This window comes from Colletotrichum scovillei, assembly GCF_011075155.1.
Source record: "Colletotrichum scovillei strain TJNH1 chromosome Unknown Contig00004, whole genome shotgun sequence".
NCBI classification, from domain to species: Eukaryota; Fungi; Ascomycota; class Sordariomycetes; order Glomerellales; family Glomerellaceae; genus Colletotrichum; species Colletotrichum scovillei.
Genome location: NW_023336262.1, coordinates 3,124,985 through 3,139,410, shown reverse-complemented (window position 1 = coordinate 3,139,410; position 14,426 = coordinate 3,124,985). Strand labels below are relative to the sequence as shown.

The following is a 14,426-nucleotide window of genomic DNA, read 5'->3' as shown; positions in this document are numbered from 1 at the left end:
GACTATCAATTCACGAGGATACTGGACGGGTGATGCGAATAATCTCTCAATGGTCCACGGTTCATCGCATTGCCCCAATTCTAAGCGTAAATATCCCACTGAAGCCGGGTCCTGGTGGCTTATACATGATACTGTTTTGACAGTCCGACTGTCTAGACGCCTCCAGAAAATGGCCTGCAAAAAATGTAAACTGCTCATATTCGGAAGCACGGCTGGTCGTTGCAACGTTATGCGCGGGGTAGCATCTGCGCAAGTCATGGCCGCGGATGACTTCAACCGTGATAAGACTTTTCCGCGGGAAGCAATAACACCCCCCTAGTCGTGCCATCGGCTCTTATCTGCTGCTTCTCGGAGGCATAACGAATCATTGACAACATGTCTGTAGATCCGGCACTCGCGTTACCGATGACCCTATATAGCTAGATGTTCTTTAGATGTAGATTTAGTCGGGCGACTCGCATCGCAGCGGCCGAAGCACCATCTCTTCTCTCCCCCAAGATCCGACTCAGCGAATCATGAAGACGGAAATGACTCCCAAGGAGGAGCTCATGGCCTCCGAGCCAACAAAGCCCCTCGACCTCCTCGACGCAGCCGAAGGCGAGGTGATCGACCCGGAAGAGAGCTCTGCGCTCCTACGACGCCTCGACTTTCGCCTCATGCCGCTCCTCTGCATCACCTACGCCCTGCAGTCCATCGACCGCACGACGCTGAGCTATGCCGCCGTCTTCGGCATCCGCGAGGATATTGGCCTCACGGGCTCCGAGTTCTCCTGGGCCGGCGCGCTGCTGTACCTGGGCTATCTCTTCTGGGAGTTCCCGACGAACGTGCTGCTGCAGAAGCTGCCCATTAACACCTTCATGTCGGCCACCGTGGTGTTGTGGGGCGCCGTCCTTATGTGCCACGCCGCATCGCACAATTTTGCTGGTCTCGCGGCGACGAGGACGTTTTTGGGTGCGTTTGAGGCTTCAATAAACCCGGGTACGATGTTGCTCTTCTCGATGTACTATTCGAGAAAGGAGCAACCTGTTCGTATGGGCATCTGGATTGGGTCTGCAGGTTTGGGATACATCACGGCTGGTATCGTTACATTTGGAATCGGACATGTGCAAGGGTCAATCGCAAGCTGGCGGATTCTGTTCCTGTTTTGGGGTGCCATTACGGTGGCGTGGGGAATTCTCATGCTCATCTTTCTCCCTGGCTCGCCTTTGACGACGAAGTTTCTGTCGGAGAAGGAGAAGGCGATGGTCATTAGCCGCGTCAAGGCGAACGGCACGGGAGTTGAGAACAAAAAGTTCAAGTGGCCCCAGTTCAGGGAGGCTATGATGGACTTGAAGACTTGGCTTCTGTTCTTGTTTGCTGTGGCGAGTAACACTCCCAATGGCGGACTGACGACGGTGAGTTGGTCAGATATTACCTTGAAGACTGTAAACTGACACAACGATAGTTCCAAGGTCTTGTAATCAGGGGCATGGGCTTCTCGACGCTTCAGACTACTCTCATCCAGATGCCTTCAGGAGCGGTCCAGCTCATTCTATGTCCCCTGGCATGGTGAGCAAGCCGTAAATCTTCAGCCTCCTGTCTCCCAGCTAACGTAACGCAGCTTCTTCGCTTCCTACTACCCAAACGCTCGCATAGCCATCATGCTTACCTGTCTCGCCCCCTTCCTCGCCGGTATCCTTGGCCTCTGGCTCATCGACCAATCCAACCCCTATGGCCGCCTTGCCTGCCTCTGGATTTCCTTCGCCTACACAGCGACCTGGACGCTGTCCATGTCTGTCGCCACGGCCAACACTGCGGGTCACACCAAGAAGATTACAACGAACGCGATGCTTCTGATCGGATACTGCCTCGGTAACTTTGTCGGTCCCTTCTTCTTCAAGGCGGAGCAGGCGCCGCGGTACCCCCTGGGCGTCGCGATGATGATTTTCTGCGTCGGCATGCAGATTGCGTGTCTTGGTGGTCTCTGGTGTCTGCTGTGGGTTCGAAATCGGTCTAGGAGAGCGGAACACGCGACGTCGGAGGAGAATGAGCAGCAGGCTTATGAGCGTGGGCTCCTTGATGAGACAGACTTGCAGAACAAGTACTTCAAGGTTCGCGGGCATTCCTTCGTTGAATTTGAATTTCCACTAACATTTTTCAGTACGTGTATTGATATCTGTGGCACCCGGGAAAGCATAACAGACCTCAAGGTTACGCCCGCCTTGCAGAACAGGAGACTAGATTTGTCGAAATTAACTCGTGAAAGATCTAAACAAACGCACATCCCCCAAAAAAATACAAAACCAGCTTAACACAAAGTGACAGTTCGCAAGAAAGAAGTTCCTGCGAGTGAGAGCTCGCCTTTCATTATCCCGGGCAAATAGCAATCACTCACTAGGTGGTATCTATCATGCGTCCCTGGAAAAAATAAACGTATCTGGACCGTCAACGTGGCCATTATCATCCCTGACCGGTCGTAAAATGAGCGGCATATGGCCTGAACAGAGTATCCAGACCTCGTCGCCCGGTTTTACGTCCCAAGTTCCGACGCCAAACCTACCTGCACTTACAAGAAAGATGGTCATGATCCTAGATTGCAGCCAGGATACCAGCTGTGCTTTCTCTTTCAATTCCCAATCCTGTGACTCGTATTGTATACGTAGGTCGAGCACGTCATCCAACATCCCAGAAAACTCTGTGACGACTTCGTTTGTCACCAATGGCCCATCCAGGTTTCGCAAAGCACTGAAAGCATCTTCAGCTACGCTTTGTTTCCATATTTGTCTCAAGATTTTAAGGGATTGCATATAATTCAAGGGGTCATCATAACCCGCGGAGACTCCAGTTGGTGGCATAAGTTTGCCCACAAGCGTGTCAACGAAGTGTCCACGAAGTCTCAACTGCCGTCCGTCGCCCGAAAGAAGGTTTTGTAGATCTAGCCGAGGAAGGCCATGTGAAGCATCGAAGTGGTAGGTCAATCTAAGAGCCATGGTAAACGCATTTACCTCTTTATGTTGTGCCATCTCTTGGCGACGCCAATCCAGAACCCAAGAAGGTCCTTCCAAGGGCGTCTCGCTCTGCCGGCGTCCCATGAGTGGGAGTAACGATTGACAAGACCGGATGAGATCCACCGTGACGCGGCTGTATAGCTCTACACAGTCGATGTCATAGTTGCTTGACTTTGATTTCACCAATGCTCCTGCAATGAAAGGTAGTAGAGCGAAGATCTTGTCGCGCGGATCCAAAGCTCGGCGGTCGCAGGCATTCCAAAGGAAGCTAATACTAGCTACACCATCCACCACTGCCTGCGACCTTGATTCGATTCGATTTCTCAACGTCGAGAGTAGTTCTAGCAGCGATTTCATTGCTCCCGCTGCCTCGAAATAGTGCTTGTCCCACTTGTCACTTATCCACCTACGTTTTTCGAATGCCGCGCGCACACTATTTTTATAGAAGTGTATCAAAGGGAATCGACATATCGTGAGAGGCCCCCAAAGGAAGATCCCCGTGTGAGGAGCGACGCATTCTTGAACTGTCCATATTCGCCGCCACCACTGACATTTGGCCAGGCTTCGAAAGGTGAGACAAATTTTCATCAACCCTTCAGCCGTCGAAAAGCCGTTGTTTTCTCTTTCCAAGTCTGTATCGTCGCAGAATTCGATGAAGTCCAAGCCGTAGCGAGCAATGTCTAAGCTCAGTTCCCCATCGAGGAGGTCAACCTCTCCCAACCAGAAAAAGCAATTACTGCATTTGCTGTAAATATCGAACATCATGTCGACCTGCACCCGCTTCTCCTCGTGATCGTCCTGATTGATGCATAACGCGTCGGCCCACACAGTCAGGTATTCTTGCTCGGATCTGATGCGCCGTAGGACCGAGAACAGCGATGTCGTGATTTTGAAGTCTTTCCCGCCCACTGTGATGTCCTTTGTATCCGAGGCATCGCCCCAAACGTATGATATACACTGATAATCAGGCCCGTCGTCGAGGGTAGCCACACTGAATACCCCATGGATCGGACTCTCTTGTGTCCCTGGCCAGAGGGTGAACAATCGTATTTGTCTTGCTGGGTCTTGGAGAAGCGGGCGTGCACCCGGTTCGTTTCTGTCTATAGGTCAAGCACAACGTTAGCTTACATGCCCTTAAACGTGTCTAATACAGAGTCATCTATGTTACCTAGCTGGTGGATAGCATCCTGAATCTCGGATAGAGATAGATGGCCTGGATCCGCCATGATGGTCAAACCATCTATGTGAAGACTGGAAGGTTGGTTGCTCTACAAAAGTGCGGGGGGAACTATCCAAGGTACGGTACCTACTAGGCAGCAGGTGTGGTGAAATGATACTGCCCAGTCATGTTCTTCATTTCAGATAGAATTGCCACTGCTCATTGGTCCCCTTCGCGCCATTGAGTTGGAGTGCGCCTCGCCATTAGTTGCATGGAATCGCAAGGCTGTGCCGAACCTCTGCATACGGCCGCGGAGCGGGTCGCGGTGGAAGTGGACACCCCGGCCTCCCCGTCTTGTCCGGCACTACCACAACCGGCACTGGAACCACCACGGGCGGCAGCCGCCGCGCTTCCCACCCCATCCCTCCGCATCCCCCCATTATGACATCGCCATCCGTGTCAAACACCCAGCTACTGCGCATTTCCACGTTCAAAATGTCTATCATGATCACATCCCCGTCTGCGTCAATCCACCACGGCTGCAGAGGCTGCACTACTGCCGCCGCCCTCGGTCTTGGTTTTGGGTGTACGGGTCTACTCTGTACTGCCGCCGTGGGCGGTGGAGGGCGAGGTTCGGGTAGTCTTTCGATTGAAACTTTGGGGTGAGGTTTGGTTTCGATTTGGTGGCGGAGCAGTTCCGTCCTGAGAGAGGGGTTGTGTACCATTGAAGATGATGCCGTAGAGAGAAGAGAAATCCGTGCATCGTTGAAGCGTTCTATGCGGAAACCAGGAGGCCTGCTCTTAAGGGGTGGGAATCTCTTCCAGCGACTTTGGTGAATGAGAACAGACGCTCAACGCCAATAAAAGGTATCAGAAACAACACAGATTTGACTAAAAGGAGAATATTGGGGGTTGAGGTTTTACAAGGTGCACTGAATCACTGGAGACAAAGGAACGAGTTCACGAACAGCTGCTCCAAACGTTTGGAACATTTCTCAAAGGAAGGAAAAATAGAACTCGACATTGAACACTTGACTTTATGGCACTTTTCTTTATGACTGCAATCACTTTTCTTTATGACTGCGGCTAACTCGACTGTGCTGTCTAGCTAAATTGACTGCGTACTACTGCCAGCCAGGCGTACTAGACCGCTACTGCCGCGGTCGTTACACGGATATCGTGAAAGGAAGTACGGATTACTGGCATTGAAAAACGAGGATATCAGAGGTCAAGATAAGCTTTGAAAACCTAGCGATTTCGTTGGTATCTATAGCCCGTAGGGGCTCTGCGCTCGCAGGAAATCGGGAATTACAACAGGAAGAAGCATCCGTTGCGTATGACATATCTAGATTGGGTGGCTAAGCTTCATCCAGTAGAAATCTCATCATAAACGTGAGCATTGCGGTGCCGTTAACAAGGCCTTGAATGGGAGCGATATCAGTTGCCAGGCGAAACGCGGAAAAGTCAACGGCTAAGTGGAGGGGGTATCTTTCATAAGATTCATCGACTCGTCAAATAAACAACCCAAAACAGCGGACAACACTATTAACTACTTCATCTCCACAATCTTGACCGAAACCTTCTTGTCCGGCTTCGTCCCGTCCTTGCGCTTCTTGCCAACGTTCGCCAACCGACCCATGACGTCTGCGGGATCGATGCCGACCGCCGCGCCAGGCGCAACGTGGACGGTCAAATCGATGCTCGCCCTCTTCTTCTCGGGGTCCGACGTCTGCGTAGCTTCGAATCTGTGTGATTTTTTGTTAGTAATGTTCCACGGATCCGCCGATGGTTCTCGACACTTTCCAGTATCGAGGGGGGTCCGTAAAACACATACCTCAAAGTCGACTCAAGCTCTTCGACACTGGTAGGCCACGCCGGCACGAGATCAACCATGACAGCCGCCACAGCACCGAGATACTCTGCCCAAAACACGCTCTCCAGCTTCGCCTCCGCGACGAGACCCCTCAGGTTCCCGTACAGCTGCGCATCAATCGGGCCCAAATTCGACCCCCACCGCGCGCACACCGTCAGCCCCAGCACCGCTCTCGCGAGGTGCGTCAGCCCAGGCGCGCTAGGGTCCCGCGTAACAGCCTCGTGAAGCGCGTACGACGCATTCGCATCGTCGTCCTCGCCCTGGTGAATCCAAACCTGCCTCGCAAAAAGCGGACCCAGACCCAGCGAGAACACCGTCGGCGTCCGCGAGACATCCACATTCTTCGGCACGGCGCCGTACAGCGTCCGCAGAATCGCCTGCGCGACCGCCAAGTCCCCGCCGCTTCCCGCCCCTCCGCTCTCCTCGTGGCCCTGGATCGGGAAGCCGGCGAGCGCCTCGAGCGGGTTACTCTCCCGCACGCTCTTGGGCAGCTTCATCAGCAGCGCGCCGTCGCGGTTGGAGCCGCCGCAGAAGGTGACGGTGCGCAGGTGCGGCACCGTGCGGATGAAGGCCTCGACGACCTCGATGATGGCTGGGAACTGCTGCCGCCTGCGCTTCGACATGCCGTAGATCTTGCCCTCGTGCTCGCGGTTGACGCGCCGCATCTTGTCCGTCTGCTTGAAGAAGTCGCCCGTGACGGTGTAGGTGCCCACCGAGGGGATCGGGTACGGCTGGATCGGGTCGTTGTGCTGGAGCATGCAGCCGTAGCCGCGGAAGCCGCCGCCGCAGAGGTAGGCGTCGATACCGCCGGGTACCACGCCGCTGCCGTTCGTGGTGGTGGATGGGGAGGAGTGGGCGGCCTCGTGATCCGCCTTTGCTTGCGCGAGCGCGGGGAACTTGTCGCACAACTTTGCAAAGGCGCCCTGCATGCTCGCGTTGAGCTTCTGCTTCTCCTGGATGCGTACTTCCTCCGACTGCCCCTCGAGGATGCGAATCAGCCTCGCGGCGCCGAACGGCATGCTCTCGCCCGCCTTGGCGGCGGCGACCTCGTAGTCTGGCAGCCGCGTGTCGACCCAGGTCATCTGCACGGAGCCACCGCCGAGGTCAAGGAACAGGCCGCCGCGGGCAACGTCGACGAAGGCAGACCGCGATCCCATGACGGCGCCGAAGAGGGTCTCGACCTCCGGGGCCAAGACGTGGACGCCAATGTCGGCGGCCTCGCGGATGGCGGTCAGCATGTCGCGGGCGTTTGCGGCGCGGCGCATGGCCTCCGTGGCGAGGACGGAGAAGTGGGCGGGCGGGACGCCATAGGAGACGGCGATGCGGCGGAAGCGGGCTAGGGTCTTTGCGACCTGAGTGATTGTTTCCGGGGGGAAGGTGAGGGGTTCCGAGGCGGCGGTGGAGGCGGAGTTGAGGGCGTCGAAGAGGGAGATGCCGGCGCGTTCGCGGTAGATGGGCCGGAGCAGGCGGGTTTGGGGAGGAGTAAGGTCCGAGATGGAGAAGCGGATGCCGTTGCTGTTTGGTGGGGCCGGTGGCTCGGGTCAGTATTTGAAAAAGGTGTTTTTGTTCTTGTCATGGTGCATTTATTTTTAGGAGAAGCGGGAACTAAAGACGTGGTCCGGCTGACGTTGCCCGCCGCCATGGTGTGTCAATGAGAAAGGGATGTGTGCTCTTTGAGAATTGAGGCTCAAAAGCACAGGCAGAGACAGACGAGACAGGCTTTCCCCAGGTTTTGCCCATCGGCGAGGCAATCCTGGAGGGCGATCCGGCAGAAACAGAAGGAAAAAGAAATTCTCGACATAAACGAATCTGTGCGGATAGATGCACCGAAGAGGAAAACAAAAAAGCTTAGGTACTGACCTGCCCATATCAACAATCGCATATAGGTGATTGGAGCCTGCGGGGTCCCATCTTGGCAGCAGCTCCTCAAAGTTGTCAAGCGTGATGATGTCAGCGCTGGTAGCCATGGCCGGCAGCGGGAGGCGCGAAGCCGATGGTCTCTTGATCGGAGTGGAGGGGGAGGGGGAGGGGAGCTGGGGGCGGAAAAGGGTAGAGTGAGTGAGGTAAGGTAACGTAGAGCGAGAGAAAAGAGAGCGGATGGTTGGGTGGTATCTTTGCTCAAAGTAGGCGCTGTGCAGAGGGATTTCCGCGGATGTCGGCAACCGACATTTGCCTTTGTTGCTTTTTCTTTCTCGGTACGAAAGGTGTGTGTACGGAGTACAGAGTATGTATCTGAAAGGATTCGAACGCTCTTTTTTCGGTTCTTGTCTGTGGGGGGAAACAGAGAGGAGTGCCGGGCCGGGGCGAGAAGGATTATATAATGTAGCAGGTAAGTTTGCAAAAGTACCAAAAGATGCGAACGGCTGGCTGAGTGACGGAAGGCGAGACACGGAGAGACAGAGAGCTGAGAGTGGTTCAGTGTGCCGGTACGGTAAGGTAGGTCGTCAGTCTGCTGGAATTCGGGGAGAGTGAGCTGAGGATGAGTGAGTAATAAGAGTGAAGGTGAGAGTGAGTGAGCGAGTGAGAGAAAGGACTGGAAGAGGAGAGAGGCGCATGTGAGGGGGGACAACGACGGGGAAGGCAGCGATGTGTACTTTACGAAAACGGAGCGTGTTGCGCGTGTGGATTTATTGCCATGGGCAGCGGCACATTTCTCTCACTTCCTGTCTCTCACTCTCTCATTCAGTGAGGTGAGTGAGTGAGTGGCATGCGTTTTGGAATTGGAGCCCCGGAAACCTGGAAAACCTCAGCTGCGAGTCTGACCAAAAGACGCAGCCCGTGTCTCTAGACTAACCTACTGTGTAGTAATGTGTAATATTCATACCTGGTCCGTATCATGCAGCTCACGACAGCTACTTGCAGTGCTACCTTAGTTTGAGGCGGCCACGTGAAGATGAGCAACGCAAGGGGACGATCCAGAAAGCAACTTCACTCACTCTCTGCCTTCGCAGAAGCAAGCAAGCAAAAAAGCCCGCAAGGATTCATGGATCTCCATGAGATGGATACCAAGCTCTGGGTCTACACGGAGCTAGCAACGCTGAGCCTGCATCCGCGAGAAGTGCCCCCTGGGCAACTAATACACACACAGTAGTAGAAACCATTTCGTCCCATTTTCACTTCACCCCTCATCTTTCTCCCCCTCCCCCACCTGCCTCATCCATCTCACGACATATCCTCAACCAGGTTTACACAAAATACGAACCAACAACCAACGCAACTGGAACCAGGTCATGTTTTTCTTTCACCAATGGCCCAATTCGTGCTCCTTCATCATGATATCCCCGACGTCTAGAACGGTCCTGGCCCCAGAGCCGAGAAGCGTGAGGCGGGTCACGTAGTCGCGTGACGGCGGGGGGTTACCACCGACTTGACTGACATGACGGGGGTCTGGAGCACTGGGCTACGCAAGAGGGACGCACCTCTGCTGCAGTTGGATGCATCGCTTCATGCCGGTCAGCAGCCGTGGTCGCCGCTTGCCTGCCGTTTCCCTGCCTGTCTTTTTTCACCTGTCAGTCACTGACGGCTCGCTTGACGAACTTCGAACGAGGGGTAATGGGTGAAGTGAGGTAGCGTGGCGGGGGTCCCTCGCGAATAATTGGCACGGGGGCGGCTTGTCTGCTCTGCCTCATACCATGGCAAGTATGGTTACACAAACATTGCCGTGTCCCTTCATGTGAGTCAATGAGTGAACTGAACAAGCCAATACGTTTGGCTAGACAACCTGAATTCTCGCAGCCGTCTTTACCTCTCCCTTTTCAAGCAGACCCTGCTCATGCTATCTAGCAGGTCGACATTTATCCTCACTGTGCCATGCAATCATCGGCATGAGAAGGACAAGTATTTGACCGAAGTGAGGGGTTCGAACCCGGACCCGAAGCGATTCGTCGTTTGCAGTTTGGATGCACCCGACGGGAAATCGAGATGGCTCGGCCAACGCCGGGTTTTAAAAAAAAAAAAAAACCTAAAAAAAACCTGGGTAGGTGAAGCTCACCACACTAAAACCCGATATGCAGGTGAACACCTAATGATGCCAGCCAACCATTGATCAAAATTGACAATAGCGACTTCTTGACAATTTATCAAAGCAGTCGTTCACCGAATATTCATGAGGAGCTCTAAGAATTATATGATATCGGGCTGCGAGAAGGAACCAACGGCGTGATTCGAGACGAAGAACATCACAGTATGGCGGGCTTGTAGGCCTGTGCACACGCATCCCAAGACGACATCTGACATGAGACTGATATGATATCCCTTGCATTGTAGATGGGGATACATGACAGAAACGCCCGTAGACCACCACTACCCATAAGCATCCAGCCATCTTTGTTTAGATATTCGCGAACTGCCGCCTTATTGTTTGTCAACATCCTCGTTTCCATTGGTCCCCTTCACGTCCCGCCAAAACACACTTGTCATTAATGCTTTTCCCCTCCCTTATCCGTGAGGACCTCACGGCCATACCGTCGCTCTCATAGCGTACGCGTTCTCGTGACGTCCGTACAGCGTGGTATACTCGTCCTTCCACGAAATCGTCTCGCCAGGCTCAAGCGGCACGCCAATGGGACCCTGCCCAAAGGCATACGACCGCCGTAGCGCAAGGTTCCACGCGAAGCTGCTCGCGCTGACGCCCGCCACCATGCCGGCGCGCAGCATAATCTCGTAGTCGACCAGTCCACGCTGGTCCCACGTCAGCGCCTCCAGCGCCTCCAGCTCCTCGTCGTCCAAAATGTCCGTCTTGGTGACGACCGTGACGTTGAAGTCCTCGGCACGGTTGACAAACGCCGTGATGTTGGTCTCGGTGGCGCCCGAGGCGAGGAACGCGACGCTCGACTCCGACTCGGAGAGGTAGTGCAGGTAGTTGGCCGCCTGTGTCGTGTAGTCTGGGAACCGCTCATTGACGTCCTCTTCGGTGCGTAAATGGACGCCCACGAAGCTCGACGGGTGGTACCGCGTCCGCGGGTCGAGGTTAAGCTGGAAGCGGGACTCGAGGCTGAAGAGCGCCGAGGCCGCGAGGCGCCGGGCATCCGGGCGGATGCGAAGCATGCGTCCGAAGGAAGAGGCCACGGGCGCTTTATCACGGGCCGTCGGCCACGTCCACAGGGTATGTTTGAGGTGGGTGCGGAAGGGGTATACCCTTTCCGCAGGAGGTGACTTCTCGTTGATGAAGTCGTGGAATTGCTTGTTCCAGTCTGAGGGCTCGGCTAGGACGGTGCCGTTGACCCAGTTGCTGTTCGTATCCGCGATGCTAAACTGGAGGGCCTCGAAAACTTCCGGCACGTCGTACAGGTCGTTTATCGACCCGTGTACTCTCATCTGAGGACAGTATGTCTGGAGAACGTGGTTGAGGTGGGCTGAGTCGAAGTAGTAGTCGAGAGGCACAGCGGGCCGTCCATTGATGTTCTTGATGTCGTCTTCTGAACGAGGTATGATCTCGGGTAGGATCAACTCCGCTGGCATCGATTAGCACGAAAAGCTCATCCAGAAATCCGCATTCTAACCAAGGGACATGCTTCTTACCTCCTGCCTCGATCGCAAAGCGAATGCAGTGCAAGTGGGCATTCCGCACTTCACCAATCCCTCCTGGTGCTGCATCGCAGCCCATCATCAATCCCTTTGTCCATTTCTTGCTGGCACACAGGCCTTGGATAGCCGCGCCGTCAAAGCGTCCGTCAACTTCGTGCTCGAGGAAATCTTTGATGAATAGCTCCCTTTGATTGCGGAACTTGCGGGTGATTGTCTGTACATGCTGCCGTGATATTCCCAAGTACCATACTGACCAGAGAATGAGGAGCATCGGCCCCACGAGCTTCATGAGCTGGGATAAAGATGTCGAGCCGAGCATGATGGGCTAATCGATGCAGTTGGAGCTGCTGCCGTGATGAGAAAAGTTGAGGAAACCATCTCGCTGATGAGGAGGCGGAAGAGGCGACTCTCTCAAAGGAAAGACGCCCAGCCAGCTATCGAGGGCGAAAGGAGTGGAATGGAAAGCTTCGCGCCTGGCTGAACGAGCCAGAAATGTGGCGTTTCTCAGTCGTTCTCGGAATGGCATGGCGTAGATCGACAGCTATTAAAGGGATAGGATTGGCGATAGCGCGCTCGACAGGCTGCTAGTCCGAGATGCCATCTTTACCGACGTTCTTCAGCAGTCTCGCCATGCCCCTGGATTTTTGTCCCTTTCTGAGCGTTATGGTATTTTGTAAGATGCCGAATAATTGGCAACTCTGGCAATCGCAGTTTGCAGGGAGGTGCTGGTTCGACATGTCCTTTATCGTGCGATGAACACAGAGTCTCATTGAATTCGCGTTCGGCGCACGCTAACAGAAACATGCGACGAGAAACGCTATTTCTCTGTGGCGGTAGTGAGGTCTGTAGTCGAGTTTAAGTGAATAATGGCTGCCGCCTGACCAACTTTGAGGCTGAAATAGAATAGTCCGCGAACTTTCATGGCTTGGTTCTCCTACTGCCGCTCATCTCAAGTGTTGCCCCTTGTCGGTTCGCCTCACGACCAGGAATCACTACCTACATATCCGTAGTCTTGAGGGTCAATGGGACAGCCTGGCGACTTAGGCGTACCTGTTTCATCATCCCGGGCACCGAAGCGTGATTTCGGATGGCAGATAGTAGTGAAGACACGGCCCAGGCACAGCACGTTGTGCGGCGGTGGTCAAGCTTACACTGATTGTTTCCGTCTGATCAGGTCGTTGAATTAATCACAGTGCTCGCGACGTCGGCCTAGACCAGGGGATTTGACGCACCGCAACACAGCATCCTCGGGTTCGTGCTGCTTGGATCTCGCAGCGGACAACCGAACCGGTGCCACGCAGAGTGCCAAGACTGTCTAGTAGACTGTGTTTTGATTGGGCCAGCGCGAAGTCCAAGGTCTTCTTGCCTCTAGGTTTGACGTTGCACCGAAGCCGTCGACGGTTGTTCAGTTGCCTCTGGGGTGGCCGTTTCGTTTGACTCGGACGGTTTGATCGTCTGGACGGGAACGACTTTAGCCTGACCTTTTCTGTGCATGCCGCGGTGCACCACCTATTGCACACAGAACTCGGATGAAAGTCAAGATTCTGAGCCGCGGTGAACTTGAATACTGATGAACAAGGCACATGAGCTCATCTTGTCTTGTCGTAGTGTCTTCGAAAACCTGCGTCCCCAGACATAGGACGAGAGAGAAAAGATGGACACTGCATGAAAAGCCCGCCGTTCTTGCAATAACGCACCTCTGCGGATCCCGAAGCGTTCAACTGCAGCGTCGCAGTAGACTCGCTGATCCCCGGGGCGGGCCTCCTGTCATTTCTCCGGCCAGAGATTGGTGGCCCATGGTTCTGAGTTCATGAGGGGTGCAGAGCCCATGATGCTCGGCGCACTAGAAGAAGCCTTGCTTGCAGTTGACCATGTCCTGCCCATACTACGTAGGTATGTATGATAAGAGTACTGGACCGGGAGAGTGTCGACCAGGCCATAGACACCCGTACTGATACTCCTGCCACCCCTAAGAACCTTACCTAGATGGGCTCACCGCATCCCAAACTCCATCGTCGTGCAGGCCCAGGCAGGCATTCGCAGCCGTCGAACGCGCCATGTTGTGCTTCGATTGGCTAGAGAGCCAAGTGTAGCGATTGCAAGCTTTACGGGCAGAAGTACTGCGTATAGCAGCACAATACATCAAAACACGACACACAACGCGACGCAGTATACGGTGATGCTATTCGTGTGTTTCGCGCCAGCCGCGGGACTTGTTCGTATCATCCATCCGTGGCCACCCCTACCCAGCATCGTACATGGATTCGGGTAGAAGAGACTTGGGAGAAGAGTCTGTTCCCCAGCCTCTGCTTCTCCGCCGGCGCCGTTGTAAGAGTGCGTGCAAGCTGATGTTAGTCTCGGCTAGGATTCGTTTGCTTCAGGTATCTGTAATCGTCCGTCGTATTGCAGCTTGGACATTGGTGAAAAAGTCATGAAAATGAAAAGTCTTTCCCGAGTAGCTCCCAGCTAACGATTGCCCCTGGAACAAAGGATGGGAGTCAGGGCCGACGGCAAAGAGCGACGGAGTATGGAACAGAGATCGGGCCCCTTATTCATGATTCAGTCAATGGGTCAAGAGTTGGCGGTAGTTGGTGGCCCTTGGAAAGTTGTAATTAGGTAGCATGGAAGTGAGCAAAGTTGGGAACTCTCGTCTGTTCGTGTTCTGTTCCCCGCTCCTCCCGCACAGCCGCTTTCTGCTCGGTGATCCTGGCATCGCATCTTCATGCACTTTGTGGTGCGGCAGGTCCAGACTCTGGGACTTCAGCTGGCAGATTCCCGTTCATGGATGATGGAGCAAGGAAAGACCGATCGGGGGGAGGAACAGACGGGGAGGTGCCTTCTGCTTTCAAGTGGTGGTGGACCAAGAGGCAAGTGACAACCA

At 54.4% G+C, this 14,426-nt stretch overlaps 4 protein-coding genes across 4 annotated transcripts; 1 reads left to right on the top strand and 3 right to left on the bottom strand.

The window, feature by feature from the left end:
* Window positions 1–527: 527 nt before the first annotated feature.
* HER10_EVM0006190 (major facilitator superfamily transporter) lies at window positions 528–2,152 on the top strand (the record flags this gene model as incomplete). Its single annotated transcript, XM_035475782.1, has 4 exons — window positions 528–1,394; window positions 1,445–1,548; window positions 1,601–2,090; window positions 2,141–2,152. The coding sequence occupies 4 exons, from the start codon at window positions 528–530 to the stop codon at window positions 2,150–2,152; spliced, it is 1,473 nt and encodes a 490-aa protein (XP_035335002.1).
* A 135-nt stretch (window positions 2,153–2,287) lies between these two features.
* On the bottom strand, window positions 2,288–4,213 carry HER10_EVM0006216 (heterokaryon incompatibility protein; the record flags this gene model as incomplete). Its single annotated transcript, XM_035475808.1, has 3 exons — window positions 2,288–2,397; window positions 2,540–4,087; window positions 4,156–4,213. 3 exons carry the CDS (start codon window positions 4,211–4,213, stop codon window positions 2,288–2,290), a joined length of 1,716 nt encoding a protein of 571 aa, XP_035335005.1.
* A 1,482-nt stretch (window positions 4,214–5,695) lies between these two features.
* HER10_EVM0010551 (retrograde regulation protein) lies at window positions 5,696–6,684 on the bottom strand (the record flags this gene model as incomplete). The annotated part of the gene is made up of 5 exons (XM_035480007.1): window positions 5,696–5,891; window positions 5,981–6,087; window positions 6,155–6,217; window positions 6,254–6,436; window positions 6,601–6,684. The coding sequence occupies 5 exons, from the start codon at window positions 6,682–6,684 to the stop codon at window positions 5,696–5,698; spliced, it is 633 nt and encodes a 210-aa protein (XP_035335308.1).
* A 3,430-nt stretch (window positions 6,685–10,114) lies between these two features.
* Window positions 10,115–13,176, bottom strand: HER10_EVM0010265 (uncharacterized protein). The gene is made up of 2 exons (XM_035483114.1): window positions 11,540–13,176; window positions 10,115–11,472 (listed from the first exon to the last, which is right to left on the bottom strand). Exons 1-2 carry the CDS (start codon window positions 11,862–11,864, stop codon window positions 10,472–10,474), a joined length of 1,326 nt encoding a protein of 441 aa, XP_035335293.1. The 5' UTR covers window positions 11,865–13,176; the 3' UTR covers window positions 10,115–10,471.
* Between the last annotated feature and the right edge of the window lie 1,250 nt (window positions 13,177–14,426).